This window comes from Emys orbicularis, chromosome 7 (assembly GCF_028017835.1).
Source record: "Emys orbicularis isolate rEmyOrb1 chromosome 7, rEmyOrb1.hap1, whole genome shotgun sequence".
Classification (NCBI taxonomy): domain Eukaryota; kingdom Metazoa; phylum Chordata; order Testudines; family Emydidae; genus Emys; species Emys orbicularis.
The window spans coordinates 111984268-111999748 of NC_088689.1; the positions used below are offsets into that span (position 1 = coordinate 111984268).

General features: G+C 41.3%; 1 protein-coding gene across 1 annotated transcript in view; it reads left to right on the plus strand.

Moving 5' to 3' along the window:
• The first annotated feature begins 5741 nt into the window (after window positions 1-5741).
• Window positions 5742-15481, plus strand: part of C7H3orf20 (chromosome 7 C3orf20 homolog) — a 52358-nt gene continuing 42618 nt past the window's right edge. The window contains exons 1-6 of the mRNA XM_065408263.1: window positions 5742-6171; window positions 7301-7411; window positions 8157-8279; window positions 9253-9355; window positions 10972-11193; window positions 14937-15089. Of these exons, the coding sequence (XP_065264335.1) occupies window positions 5742-6171; window positions 7301-7411; window positions 8157-8279; window positions 9253-9355; window positions 10972-11193; window positions 14937-15089 (1142 nt within the window). The remainder of the gene's footprint in view (window positions 6172-7300; window positions 7412-8156; window positions 8280-9252; window positions 9356-10971; window positions 11194-14936; window positions 15090-15481) is intronic.

Below are 15481 nucleotides of genomic sequence, written 5' to 3' on the forward strand. Positions count from 1 at the left end.
GATTTCAGGGGGCAATTTGGATGGTTGGAGTTGGTATTTTGAAAGCTTATCCAAGGACACCAAGATAGAAGAGTAAATTTGAAATGAAATTTCCCAGATTGCTACTGTCACTTAACCTTGTAAATACTATCAAAGTGATAAGCATGGCAGCAAACACTGAAGTGGGCATGGAGACTGTCAGTGTTTTACTCTTGTAATAGTGCTTTTCATCCTAGGGTCTCAGAGTGCTTTGCAAAGGTTGGTAAGTAATAGTATCCCTATTTTACCAATAGGGTCAGGAGTGCCAAAGTAACTTTAGTTTCATATTTCTATTTAATAGATTTAGTGCTTGTAAAAGGTGCTGCAGAATGAAAAGTTTAATCCACCCAGTGTGTACAGCTCAGCTAACAGTGCAAACTTCTGTGCCTTCCTCACTGATGTTTCAACCCTCACCTGGACCAATTTTTAAGGGTTGAGAGGGGACGTCGATTCACATATCCCTTTCATCCTCTGAGTTTCTCCCAATGTGAATGAATTTGAAGCAGGAAACTAGAAGCAAACAGTTCTTTGATAATAATTGTTTGGGCCATCCAATCACCTCTCCTTCGTGCAAAACAAAAACATATAACCATGGATTTCTTTTTAAAGACCTCAAAACAATTAGCCAGTTTACCCTGAAGTAAAATGAGAGGAAAATGTTCTAAATCTGGCCACTTTTACTGACTGTCAAAGTTTAATTCTTTATAGTGATAGGTGGCACAACAAAAATGAATGTTTTTCAGCTCTGATCTCTCTGGTTTGTGTCAAAGTTAATGTCCACTAGATGGCAGCCTAGTACTTACTTGCTAGTAACAACTCACTGCAATTGCTTTCATCCATGTGTGGGCAATTTATGTACCATTCCCTTCCCAGTAGCATTGAGGAATTATCCATATGTATCTGCAGTACATTGACAGACTATTACAGAACCCATAACAATTATCCCAAATGGTACACTGAACAATGTATAAGCTCAGGATCTTTGGGCTACCACACAGCCGTTTCTACCTTTAGGCAGCTGCATTCAACGACACCTGCAGATGGAACCCAGAGCTGAACGTGAAACGGGCAGGGTAGTCTCAATGGAGTGCCATCAGTTGTGGAATTAGCAGACATCAGGCTGAAGTTAAATCTTGCAAACTTTAGAACTAACGCATGGTTGAACTTGTGTAGCAAATAGCTCAGCTATACAATGTCCCCAGCACTGTGCCCCTGGAATAAATAACCTAGATTCCTCTTATAAACAAACAGCTTCAGTGTATGAGGGAGGGGAGAATGGTTTGCTAGCCTAGAAATGTTAACATATCATTTAAAGAATGTAATGGTAGCTAGAAAGTATGGTAATGGAATCTGTTGAAAAAAACAATTGACTTTTGATCAGAGATTCAGGTGTCAAAGTCCTTTACAAATATTAACAAAGTCCTTTACAAATATTAACTCTCAGGAGGTAGAGAAGTAAATATTACCATCTCCATTTTCTGAGAAGGGAAATTGAGACCAGTTACGTGACATGTTCAAGGCCACAAAGAACCACCAGCTGAGGAGGATGAGGATTTGGGAGTTCCTGATTCCCAGTCCTATGTTCTGGCCACTAAGCCATACTAATACTGTACTCCTATATAATTCTGAGGCTCTCTTTCCCCCTAATTTACTGCTTGTCAATTTACCAATCAAGATATGGGGAGAACTCTTCTCCTCTCACAGAATCATTTGAAGCGTAAGCCCATTGTGCACATTCTTAAATTCCTCTTAAATTTTAGGCCAGAGTAGTTTTGAAATGTAGGTGAGCAATGCTCTGTACCAACCAAGTGGTTTATACTGTAGGGTTCTGACCTATTGTGACATGGAAATGTTCAAGTTTTAGAATGTAGAACTTGGAGCAACTCGCGTGTTCTGTTCTCTTTGACAACTAATATAGCTTATAATAGCAACATTTGTGTTTAGAATACTTTTTAGTGGGTTGTTTTTTTTTAATCAAGAGTAGGCTGCATTTAAAGCTGTGGGTTTGATGCATCTTAAATGATCAAGGTAAGAAATTCAAGATATTTTACTGCAAAAAGTTCTAATCTACTATTGGTTCCCATTTTGAAGCTGTGTTTTGTCATTACTTACTGAAAAATAAAATCTCTGGTGTTCATTAACTAGATGCTAAATTGTACTTAGTATTTGTAGTAGACTTGTGTTCTGATCAAAATTGGATCAAACCCACATCCAGAGTACAAAAAAAAAAAAAAGGTTAGTAAAACCAACAGTTGGTTGCAGCTAAGTGAGCAAATCACCCAGGTTGGAAAAGGGTTATGTCATGGTTAAAACACAAGACACAATTAGAGCTAATAAACATGATGTTTAGAGGCCCAATGCAGATTTCCTTGTCTGAATGGCTTGAATAATTTGGTATTGGAGTTGTGCATGTGAGCTCACTAGTGGATATTTCTGCATATCTATCACAATCTGACCCTAAATATCTTGTGCAGTTAGGTATAAAGGGTGGGTTTATAAAGGAGCTTAAAGGGGCCAGGCACCCAACTCTTGCTAAATTTTAATGGGATTTAGGTACCTAACTCCCTTGGGCCTCTTTAAAAATCCTAGCCTAAAGGTATAAGGTGAGCCCACATAAAGATATGGCAGCTAGAAAGTAGCAAAATGCCTCATGTGTTGGACATTTAACATTCTTTTAAAGTGGAAAAGCAGATGTGAGTGCTGTAATAGATCTGCAGTAGTATGCCATCTAGTCCATTCATCATCCACGGTAGGAGTGTCTCCTCCAGCCCAGACTTCGGTGCTTTGTCCAATTCAGTTTTAAATGACCCAAGCAACGTAGCTTATTAGGGTGTTAATCTTACTCAAATTCCAGCAGGAGCCGGCCCGTGTAGTTTAAACACCACACTGGTATATATTTATTGTCCTACGCTGGTGTGCAGTGTTGCTATACACTTTTACACTGCTATTGGATTCCACACCAGAAGTGGCTGCATTGCTGCAGTGGGTGAAGCAATTCCTGCATGCAGATTTTTTTTTAATCTTTCTGAGTAATATGTTTGCACTACTACTTTCCTCCTAGGGTCTCCACACTTTGCAAATATTCACAAATCAAGACTCTCATCACTGTTCTGAAGTAGCGGAGTGTTGCTGTCCCTACTTTACAGATGAGGTGAAATTGTAGCACACTGTGTCTATCATTCAAAGTCGCACAAAGAGTCTGTGGCAGAGCAGAGACTTGAACTCAGGTCTCTTGTCTCCCAGGTCTGAGCTTAATCCACTACTAGACAATGCTTCCTTTAAAGGCACTATGTAAATCAGCAAATGTAAATCATAATTTGGAGTAGAAGCAGAGATTTAATTGGATTTGAGTAGATTCCTGCAAAACAGCAGCCAGAATGTTTTAAATGTTGGCCTCAACTTGAATAACAAGTTGTTTGTTATTGTTTCCTTTGAACTACATTCACATCTGTTCCTGTTCCATGTTCCTATTTTGCCTCCCATTTTAATCACTGACATAAAGCTTTCCACCCTCCCCATTCCACTCAGGCTTCCTGTTTTCTGGACCTTTCTGATTCTTGGGTATATGTGACTTGGGAACTGTGATGTCCTGGGTTTGGTTCTGAAAACTTGCCTGAAAAGCTAGACTTGGAATAAAGGAGAATAACTGAAGGCAAAGGGTACAGATTTCCCATCTTATATAGTTAAAAATGGCAGAACAGAAATTAAAATGAATGTAAAAATTCATCAGGAGTCAATTTGCATGCCGATGTCTGGATTGGCTAGCCCCTAGCCAGCCATAGAAATTTGAACTTTCATAAAAATCAGACTGACACTTCATTAGTTCCAGCTGAAAGTTTACTTTTGTAATTAAGAAAATTTGCTTCCTTTTCCTAATTAACCCAAATATAATTGATCTTTCACACTGAGGCACCTGCAACTATATTTGGGATAAAAGTAACCACTACCACTCTGGAAAGTTTAAAATATCTTTAGTTCCATGATGGTAGTCTGGTCTAGACAGGAGACCAGACTTGTGCTCTGCCACTAACTCACTCAATGGCTTAATTTGTGGCACAGATATACCTTGCAATAGCCACCTTTATAAATTCACTAATTAATTAATGGGAAAGTGCAAGGTGATGGTGGCCTTATAATCAGTTGCATTTTGGTCTCTTGAAACCCAGTCTTTGCCCTGGACTCCACTGTCATCAACGTGGTAAGGTCGGCATGTTCATGTTGAAGAGGTGTGCTCACCTCCTTGCTTCTTAATGGCCTAAAGTCTTTATCATCTTCTTCTCCTCTTCTAGTATTCTTTGCCTCCTTGCCCGCTTCTGTATCTGTAATTCAATCTCCAGGACCCATACAGTTCTCAGCATCTCTGCTGGGGCTGCCAACAAGAGTACCTAACTTTGGGAACTGATTCTCTGAGGTGCATATCTGTGCAGCAGGAACTACAGCAGCCAGCTTACTTCCTATACCGCCAAAAAGCTGTCAGAAGGTAATAACTGTGAAAAGCAGGCCTAAAAATAAATCAATGATATTCAGTGCATCAGATAGTTTAGCATCCAATTGTGCACCCAATATTTCAAATGCCAGTACTATGATTACACAAATATTTGTGCATGCAATTAGCTAATTAAATACATGTGCATGCAACAGCTATATGCTTTCTGCATACAGGTATAGCAACTGTCTATGCAAATTAGGGATACAGCTGTGCATGCATTTTGCATCTACAGTTGCATACCTCAACTATGAAAATCAAACCCTATTTTTCAGTTGATCTAAATATGCACAGAGAGTTAGATCGGGCATCAAATACATAGTACTGGCCAAACAAATACTCATATACTCAAGAGAACCTGGTGTAGCCTCATGTATACAGAACAGGGGTTGTCAAAATCACCTATAGAAGTAGTCTGTATGTTTATGACAAGCATTGCAGTTTGACAGCCTCTGAGACCTGGTACCACCAATGACACGTATTCAGAGAACTGTTTTTATATCTCATATACATTTAAATTCCCTTTGCTGTTTCAGCTGCATATGATATTCCCGTTCACTTTGTCCTTCAGCTGAGACATTGCACTAGATTCTGTTCTCATTAATACTAATGTAAGTCAAGCTGATTTATCTAAGATACTTGGAGCATGCAAAACATTAACTTTTAGATGCCAAATCCAGAGTAGATCTAGTGCATCAGGATTTGGCCCACTGTCCATAAATTTGAATACATTAATTTTAAAAAGTCAAAATAAGACAAGTACATAGCAATTATAGATATCTTTTATTATCTTTCACCTTTCTACTCTTTGTTCTCTCCCATGCTTTACCCCATCCCTTGTTTTGATGTGTCCAACTTAAACTGTAAACTCATGCACACCCGGGGCATGCTTGAAACAACAAGAAAACAGTCTGAAATTCCTGTGTGGGGTTAAACAACTGCCACATTCCAACAGGGGTAGCTTCATTTCAGTACTGGGGGAAGCGATCCATTTGCAAAGCTAATCCACTTCGCAGTCCACCAGGATCAATTAATACCTTCAACAGTAAACTATTATTATTATTCAAATTTAACCATTACTAGCACTTTTTACTATTATTCCAGTGAAACATATTCCTTTTGGTCTCCTTGTCTGCAGCATAGGCCTATGATGGAAGATCGATTTTGTTTCATCATCTGTTTTCCCATAGATCACATCAAATGAAATACCCACAAGTGAAATAGCTACATGGGTGATATGAGTGCCAAAAGGAGTGAAGCCAAGTTATATGAAAAGTTTAAAGTGACAGCACCGGAAATGCTGGCCCAAATCATCCAGGTGCTTGCATTATGCCATAAACTGGACATCCATGTGCCACGAGGGGTCAAGAACCTCTTCGAGTTCACATGGGAGGAGCTAACAGTAACGACACAGAGGAAAGCCATCACTGGAGAGTACTGTCCTGTTGTCCATTTAGTCTCCACCATGGAATCATCTTTCTCTAGCACTACCTACAAGAGCCATACAGGGAGGAAATCTATCCCCAAAGGCACAATGTCAGAGCCTAGCTATCTGTCTCCTTCAGCAGAAAATCAGCAAATACTCCTCAAGTTCCAGCGAAGGTCAGTCCACCTGCTGAGCGAACTCCTCAAGCTGAAGATGAAGGCGATGATTGATTCTGTTACTGGTAAGGACACCGCAGTTACCTTTAGTTTTCTTTCGCTACATCGATAGAACACAGCAGTCACCACAATGGAACCTGCCCCTCGTCTGGGAAACTGTGCTAGAACCTTTATGGTAACCCCTTGCTCCCATTAACCATGTTAAAATATGATTGTAGCAAGTGTGCCTGTGACCCTAGCATGGAGACGCCCTTAGATATTCATTCAACCCAGTTATCTCTACATCTGTTCAATGCCTTTGAGCAGATACGGCAATTCAGGTAACTTTCTACATAGTTGTAAAAAGCAACAGAGGGTCCTGTGGCACCTTTAAGACTAACAGAAGTATTGGGAGCATAAGCTTTCGTGGGTAAGAACCTCACTTCTTCAGATGCAAGTCGCATCTGAAGAAGTGAGGTTCTTACCCACAAAAGCTTATGCTCCCAATACTTCTGTTAGTCTTAAAGGTGCCACAGGACCCTCTGTTGCTTTTTACAGATTCAGACTAACACGGCTACCCTTCTGATACTTTCTACATAGTTGTCAGTCATAGAGTTTAAGGCCAGAAGGGATCCACAGATCATCTAATCTGACCTCCTGCACATCAGACCACTACCCACACCTAGTTACTCTTGCACTGAGCCCAATCACCTGGATTAGACTGAAGTCTTACAGCCCTCTGGAGAGTAAACTATTGTGTGCCACAGGCAGAGAATGGGAGGGAGCTAGATGCATCAATGCCCGAGGCCCCTGCAATGGCAGAGAACCGATATGGTGAGTGTACCCAGATGAGCCTAGTAAGCAAACACTCCCCTCATCCGCATGCTAGAGGAAGGTGAAACCCCCCTCTCCAAGGTCCCTGCCAATCTGACCTGGGGAAAACTTCATTCCCACTCCCTAAAATGGTGATCCCGAGCATGTGAGCAAGACCCACCAGCTAAGCATCTGAGAGAGACAATTCTCTGTAGTGCCTCAGTTAAACTGATCCGATATGTCAAACTTTTCAAATCACATCATTATCAGCGCTAGAGGAGAAAGGATATTAACGCTTCTATGCACTTGTTATCTTAGGGAGAAACTCTGATTTATTGATGGAAGACGGCATTAACAGGAAGAGACCTCTAATTTTTTTCTACCTGATTTTTTCCCCCTCAGGATGTAGTTCCGATGAGGTTACCAGAAAGTTTTTGGAGGCAGGTCAGCTGCTATGTCCCAAGAACCAGGAGGAGGCTGCTGAATTAATGGCACAAGCACCCAAAAAAAGAGGTGGGGATAGAAAATGGTATCCAGGTTTTTGAAGGCTGTGATACAATTGTATCCTCCCTATGGGAAATAAAATAAATAAGCATAATAGTTTGCCTGTATAAGTGTGCCTTTTCTTACAAGGATCTCAAAGGGGCTTTACACATGCTAATGAATTCTCACAATATTCCATGAAGGTATCCATGTTACAGAGAGGGGGAACTGAGGCACTGAGAAATTACCTGACAGAAAATTAATGGCAGAGCTAGGAACAGAACCCAGGATTCCTCAGTCCTAGTGCCCTCCTCTGTCCACAGTAAATAGATTTCCCACCTCTTTAGTACTATGCACTGTACTAAATTCATTATCATTAAGGGCTCCAACCAAGTGTGGGATCCTACTGTGCTAAGCTATGAACAAAGAAGAGCTCCCAGGCTACATAGACAAGACATGCAAAGGGCATGGAGAAGAAAGTATAACCATAACCCCTTTTTACAGATGAGGCAAAGAGAGATTGAGTGACTTGCCCAAGCTCATGCAAAAGGCTATGAAAAGTGGGGAATTGAGCCCAGATCTCCTGAGGCCCAGTCCAGTGCTTTAACCCCGGGAACATCTTTCCTTTCTTCCTCCAGCCCCGGGTTTATGAATCAGGCTGACAAGAATTGTGACACACCTGAGGCATCTGTCATTATTTCCATAGCTATTTTCATTTGAAAGTTCTTGGTTGGTTGGTTTTAACTTCTAAACCCTGGTTTCTGCTTAATCCCAGTGTCACACAGCACCTGCAAGCCCATCCCTATTTCCTCCACCATCCAACTAATCCACCAAGTCTCTGTGTCCTGCCTCACCTTCTCACTCGCATCAAAGGAAAACAAACTACCAAAGGCCCCAGGTAAGCGCGATGCCTAGGGAACGTCTCACCCTCACCATGAATAGCAAGTGCTTTACCCTCAGCCAAAAGAAAGGCCCATATAGGAGTTTGTAATAGCCAGGGTGGGGGATCCCTCATCTGCATTATTAATATCAGCTTCACTCCTGACTACAGTCTACATAGGCAAATATACCAGCAAACAATGGGAGATGCTATACAGCCTGGGTGAAGTTTTGCCCTGAACTATCTATCTTAGGTACATATATGGCTCCCATGACTATACTAAGTGCCTTACAATCTTTTTTAACATATTTATTTACCCACCCAATGCCCCTGTGAGATAGGTCAGTGCTATTCTCTCCATTTTACGGATGGAGAAGTAAGGCACAGAAAGGCTAAGTGACTTGTCCAAGCTCATACAGGAGATCTGTAGCAGAGCAAGGAACTGATCCCACATCTCCTGATTTCCCGGCTAGCATCCTAACTCCTGGATCATCTTTTCTCCCCCCATCTAAACAAGCAATCGTCAGGATCTTTTTATTCAAATGAATGTAGCATTGTGTTCCATTTTGGTATTCTACTTTTTTCCCTTCAAGGCTTCTTCCCGGAACCCTTTCTAGTGTTCCCATGTGTGTATTGCATATACTGACTTCTGCTTTATTCCATTACAGGTACAACTGCTCATAAATTTTCTGATGAAAAAGGAGAGAATATTTTCATGAAAAATATTCCCATTTTTCAGATGGCTTTAATTACAGTAGCGTGTAGATGTGATGGAGCAGGGGCTGAAAAGGGTACTATGGCCATTCAGAGACAAGCTTTTATTATTATTTTTTGGGGTGGAATTAATATAGCTTTCAGATAGGTACAACTTGTCCATGGTGAAAAGGGGGTTAATGTAATCTCAGCTCCCCCATCCCTTTGCTCAGGGCAAGGGCAATTAGAAGGACTGTTTAGGAGACTGGCTGCTTTGTCTCAACATTTACTTTTGCAGGTTCCCCTAAATTCAAACCTATGCAGGAAGTGATAAATGTTGACCATCAGCATGACCCATGCCCTGAAGCCAGGCAGAAGCTGAGAGAAATGTGCAGACATATGTAAGCATCTCCAATGACCAAGGCTAAAGCCTAAGGCATGGGTGGGAAAAGGACTAAGTGGTGGGATAGGAACATAGAAAAGTCCATGCCAGATCAGATCTATGGTCAGTCTTGTTCAATATCATGTCTCCAGCAGTGGCCAGCAATAGATTTTTTTATAGGAAGGCAACCCCATAAGGGACAATTATGGAATAATCTACACACAGGAGAAGTTTCTTCCTAATCCATCTCAGCTAGTGGCTGGTTTACATTGAAGCATGAGGGCTCATATCTCTAAAACTGTTTTTGGCTGATAGGTTTCTCTTGTCTGATTAACTTCAGGTTTCAAGGAAATATGCATTTTAAAGAGTTGTGTTTGTTTATCTGTCATAACACTCTGTATTGGCCATGGGCTATAGGGCCTCCCTCCCAGGTAGCTGACTTGAATTGAAAGACTAGAATGCCAGCAAGGTTCTCTGGAAGATAACTTTTCACAACAATTTATAATATAATTAGTGCCTGTCATCCTGAGAATGCTTTAAAGACCACAGAGATTTCAGCCATCTCTGGAATAGAACATAATTTCCAATCTGCGTCCCACAACAGTGTCAGAGGAGGGGAAGCAAAAGGCTAGTTTTTTAAATTGAAACTGCAGGGGGAATTTATGATGACACAATCTGTAATTACCCAAATTGGAATTGATTGAGGATACTATGGTTAAGGCTTCTATTTGTGAGAAATGTTCCCTTTGATCTTTCCTGACCACAAGAAGATAGTTGTTTTTAGACCCTATTAGAAATGAAAAGGGAGGGTGGGGGGAAATGATCAGTATTAGAAAATGGAAGGGGATGAATTCAGTAGGGGAATAGAATATTACCTTCAAGAGTATAGAGTATTACATCACTGAGGGCCAAAAAGAAAATTAAAACTATAGCCAATAGAGTGCTATAAAAAGAAGGAATGGGTGGTTCAGAGAATTGCTAGTGAGGAATGAACTTTTCATGTCTATATTGCCAGGCTGGTAGTTGTTACCATCGGATGGCTAGTTGGTGACCAGTCTCTCATCTGGTTCCCATTGGCTAGATATCCACATGACAGAAAATTGGCACTGAAGGATGCCCTTTGTGGTAGTCCCAATAGAGAGGCCAAGAACTGACTGAAAGAGCCCTTGTGATTGAACATCCCTCTCACTTCTAGAGCTGTCCCCCCCCCCCCCCCCCAGGTCAGGGATGAAGCACGTTAGCGAGTGAAGAGGCTTGGCAGCAGCTTGCACTGTATCTCATTGTGTGTTATTTGTTTTGTGGATGCATTTCTTTTCATCCGGTACCTTTCAGAAGCAGTAAACTCACTACTTTAAAACAGAGAGAGAGAGAGGGAAAAAAATTAGTAAGATTCTCTAAAAAGAAAAGTGGGCAGGGCCCTTTCTTGACACAGGTGTCAAAATTTTTTTTTTAAAAAGCCTGACTTGTACAGTAGTAATTTCAAAATAAATGCAGAGGGCCAGACCCTCAGCTGGTATAAATCAATGAAATCAATAGAGCCACACCTGTTCATGCCAGCTGAGGGCTTCGCCCCCTGGCCTCATGAATTTGGAATGTTTCAGAGACAGACAATTCGTTTATTCCTATTCACTTTAGAGAGCAAGAGAAGGCTGCAATGAAAGCAAAGGGCCATACCAAGCCCCTAATAGTGCGAAACTATGCCACTGTGCTCGGGTCACCGTCCATCTCCTCTAGGAAAGGTGGGCAGATGGTCCCACTGCCAACAGAACGCAAGCCTAAACCACCAAAGCTCTATTTTGCCTTTCCTGATGGGACAGCATTTATTTTGTATCCTTCTATTGAAACCAAGGGAGAAGGGTGAGTTATAACAGGATTTACAGGGAGATGCTTCTTCTGTGCCACTCCACAGCCACGAACTAGTCACTTAGTATCTGGCCCAGGCTCTCCCGACACTAATCCCCCTGAACCACATAGTAGCAGCACAAGTACCATTGCCTTTCCTTTGTGAAGTGTCAAAATGTACAGTACACAGTATAAAGAACGAGTTGCTGAGGGAGCCAGGCTTTCAGATTAGTTCTCTATGGATGTCCAAAGAGGAACAAAATATTGTAGATAGTTACTGAATGCTCATACTAAGGAGAAATCAACCCCTGGTATATCATAGAGGAAAATAGTGTTCATCCATGATTTAGATATTTTTTTGGTGAGGGATTAGGAGGGGAGGATTTATAGTGGCAAGATTAATAGAAGCTAAGGGCGACTGCCTTCCAGTGTGTCTTGAAATGGAAGGAGAACAGTGCTTTTTCATGGGTCTAAGAGAAAATTCAGACTGGAAAGTGATCAGATTTAGTCAGGCGCACACACACACATACATTTCTGACTATTACACACCCTTGTATTACATAACAACCCAGGATAACATAGTTGAGAGAGAAGATGAGTTCTCCAGGTGCTTTGAGGCTCAGTGGATTCCTGCAGGCTACTTTGATCTGATTTCCTGTAAGCACCCAATGACAGATTAACCTTTCCTATTCCCTCAATTGAAACTAAATTGTGCCACCCTTCCAATACAGCCTACTGCATTGATCCAAGAGATTGGAGAGCCTAATGGGTTCTAACAAGAGGTGTGCTCAAGCCATGTTGGTGGAAGCATGGTCTATAAAAGCATTGTATAGCATTTGCTTTGGTTCTCTCCTGACTGCTGGATGAAGTCCCACGTTTAGGACCTAATCTCCCTCTGATTGAAGTCAGTGGGAATTGGAGAAGGTAATTTGCCTTTTCCATGTGAACATAAGAACGGCTATGCTGGGTCAGACCAATGATCCATCTAGCCCAGTATCCTGTCTTCCGGCAGTGGCCAGTGCCAGGTGCTTCAGAGGGAGTGAACAGAACAGGTAATCAGCAAGTGATCCATCCCCTGTCACCCATCTGGTCCTTACATGAACCATTGCTAACAGCTAGGGATGGGTGAACGCCAGGTTTACCAGGCACTAAGAAGCTCAGATACTCAGCCAAACCTCACCTAAGGCATCCAGATATCATTGGCCTGCCAAACTGTGATGTGAATCTCATGCGAGCAGGTGATTTCTAGGGCTTTTTCCTGGGCTGGAAAGACCATAAGAAAAGCCCCTTTTGCGACATTTACAACGGTCACACTTAAAATGTTTCTATTCATTTGAAAGATTTTACTGGCCAGAGAGAGATTTCTATTATAACTGGTAGAATCTCTCAAACTGGTAGAAAGCGCAACCACTGGTGGCGCTCAGATGCCGGGATGATTGGGGTAGTGTAAACATTTAGGTTAGATAGATGGAATAGATTAAATTAGATTTTGTCCCGTTTGCTTCTGGTCCTAATTATGATCAGGCAGCTCAAAGACATTTAAGGTATTATTATTCATATGGTAGTAGCACCTGGGAGCCCCAGGCATGGAGGACCCCTTTGTGCTCGGTGCTGTACAAACTCAGAACAAAAAGATGGTCTCTGCCCGAAAGTGCTAACAATGCGCTTTAGTACGTTTAGAAATGTGACCAGGGTGTTTTGAATCCCCAGATAATTCCAGTTCAGGTTCAAAGAACACACCAAGTTTTGGATCCATTTTTGTGCTACCCAAGCAAGTTTTCCCAATGCTAATTGTAGGCCGGTGATTTTCACTGAAAACCCCTTTGCAGAGCATAGCTGGAAACATTGGCAGTCAGCTGTCATTCATAATTAATAACCCCGTCCATCCCCCAAAAGACCCTGAAATTGTTGGGGATAGTGGGGAGAAATGCAGCTTCTTGCCCAGCATAATTTAATTTTCATAAATTAAACTTTCAGTTCCAGTCCTTCAGGGAGTTCACAGACTGTTAAGAGGCAAGGAGGGAGAAGAGTACTGTCTGAACTACCACTGAATCCCTCACTCCATCTCTGAGGCAATTTCTGCCCACTACCTTTCAGCTCCTTTGTAGTTCAATTTGTGGTTGTTTCACAAGAGCTCATGCTCAGTTTGACCTTTTGACTGAACTGGGAATTAAGCATTTAAAGCTCCTAGTCAAAAAATTCATATCATTTCTCTAGTTTAAATGAATCCATTCATCACGTTTTATCCAGTCGCTGCTTTCTAATATCGTATATAAAACACAAAGGGCTCATTTGGTGACATGCTTCCTTTTTTTATTCTGTTTCTAGCTCCTCACTTTGGTTAATAGAATCAATTGCTGCAGTGTTGGTTGTGAAGACGTCAGTGAATTAAGCCCTTAAAGAACTGGTGCTCAAGCGAGAGACAGACCCTGTGCTCAGTCAGACAATCTTTATTCAGTTGTCTGTGATTCAGCCTAATCTCTAATAGTTTAGCAAAATGCACATATCATCAGTACTAAGGATGGAAAGGCGCTTTGGAAGTATTCACAGCCAGGATCCGGTGTTTGCCACTATGCCAAGGTGCTATATAATGGGAGTAATTGGTAGCATGGCAGTAACTTTGTAGCTGATAGTTATTTCTAGATGGAGAAATTGCTCTTATGTTTTTCTGCACACAAAGACCCACCCAATTACCTTTCAGGCTGAGTGACTTATTTTAGCATCAGAAAAGCAGCAAGAAAGAACAAAAGTAAAGTTTCCATGCAAGAACATGGTGTATGTCACCCTCTTTGTGACAGTCTGCAGCAGAACTGGTTGGAAAATGATTTTTTTAAAAACATACATGATTTTCATTAACATTTAAAAAAAATCATTCTGGTCAAAATTGTCATTTCAAAATTTTGACTTTTTTTAAAAACTAAAACCCCCACATTATTTGGAAAACACACCACCCAAACACCCAAAAATATTCAGGACCGAAAACGTGTAGATTTTTGACTGGAAATTTTCAGGTGTTTTGTTTTCTGATGAAAAATCAACCATTTTCAAGGACGCAGACACTCTCTGCAAAAATTTTCACGTAGTCAATTTTCTGTCGAAAAATAGTTTTGAGATCTTCATCTAGCTCTCATCTGCCTCAACCATGAGAACACAATGGCTACTGTCTCTACATATAAGCAAAGTCCTTTGAAGTACATGAGAAAAGGCATTACAGTTTCCTAACTACAGACACCACACTCATTATTTATTTTAGTAATAGATATTGGTGTTGTTCATCAATAAAGCTGTCAATTACAAAAGACATTTTAACAAACTCCTTGCTCGCTAAGAAAATTCCCTTGTTCCTTAATATTACAAAAGTTTGATCAAAAGTATAGCCCAAAATCATAGATCTCATACTGTGCCCTGAATATTGTCAAACTCTGGTTCTAGTGGACATGTGAATGGAGCTGGTTCCAGAGATGTAGGGCAAAGGTATTCACTTAGAGGCTATTATGTGGTACAGAACTTATGCTTCTGCCAGGGTCCTGTTAGGTACTGTGAGCTTCAGGAAATGGGGCTAGTCTGGTGGTGAGGGGAGGAGGGGAACAAAACAAATATGATTGCCTTGGGAGGCCAAAAATGTCTTGGCTACTGTGAGGTCCAAATGCAAGAACTGGAGTTGGTGCTACTTATAATGTGGCAAGATGCAGTTGGACAGAGCATCCCAGAAGGTCTCTTATATATAAGTGTTGATAGTACTTAACAGTATGTATAAGTTACCCAACAGGAAATATTGCTGCTTGCCAGTTCCCCATGTGCTGTGTGGGAAAAACAATCACCCTTCTCTTTAATAATGCTCCAAGTCTAGCTCTTCTGGCCTCTTTTATAGCTGACCACCAGGCATGTGTGCGTTATTCCTTCAAAGCCAGGTGAGTGGATTTTAACCTCCTTCTATAGCGTAGATAATATGTATGCGGGGGTGGGAGGGCCGGAATACTGATGCCCATTTTCCAGAGCTGTTGAGCAGCTTCCATTGAATCCTGGGAAATGTGGGAATTCAACACCTCTGAAAATCAGGCCAGGGGGATCTAATGTAAGTAATTGACTGAGTCCCCTACAACCGGAAATGGTGGCTTATTGCACTGGTATAGATGGTGGTGGAAACAGTGGACGGAGCAGTAAATGATACAGTGGCATGTATCAAAAACAGACTGAAAGAAACAAGAACCATAGCTCTAAAACAGAAGAGCATATTTCGTGAGAGAACTGAAAATAATTGCAGCTAGCATTGTAACCCGTGCTTGACATAAAGGGAGAAAGC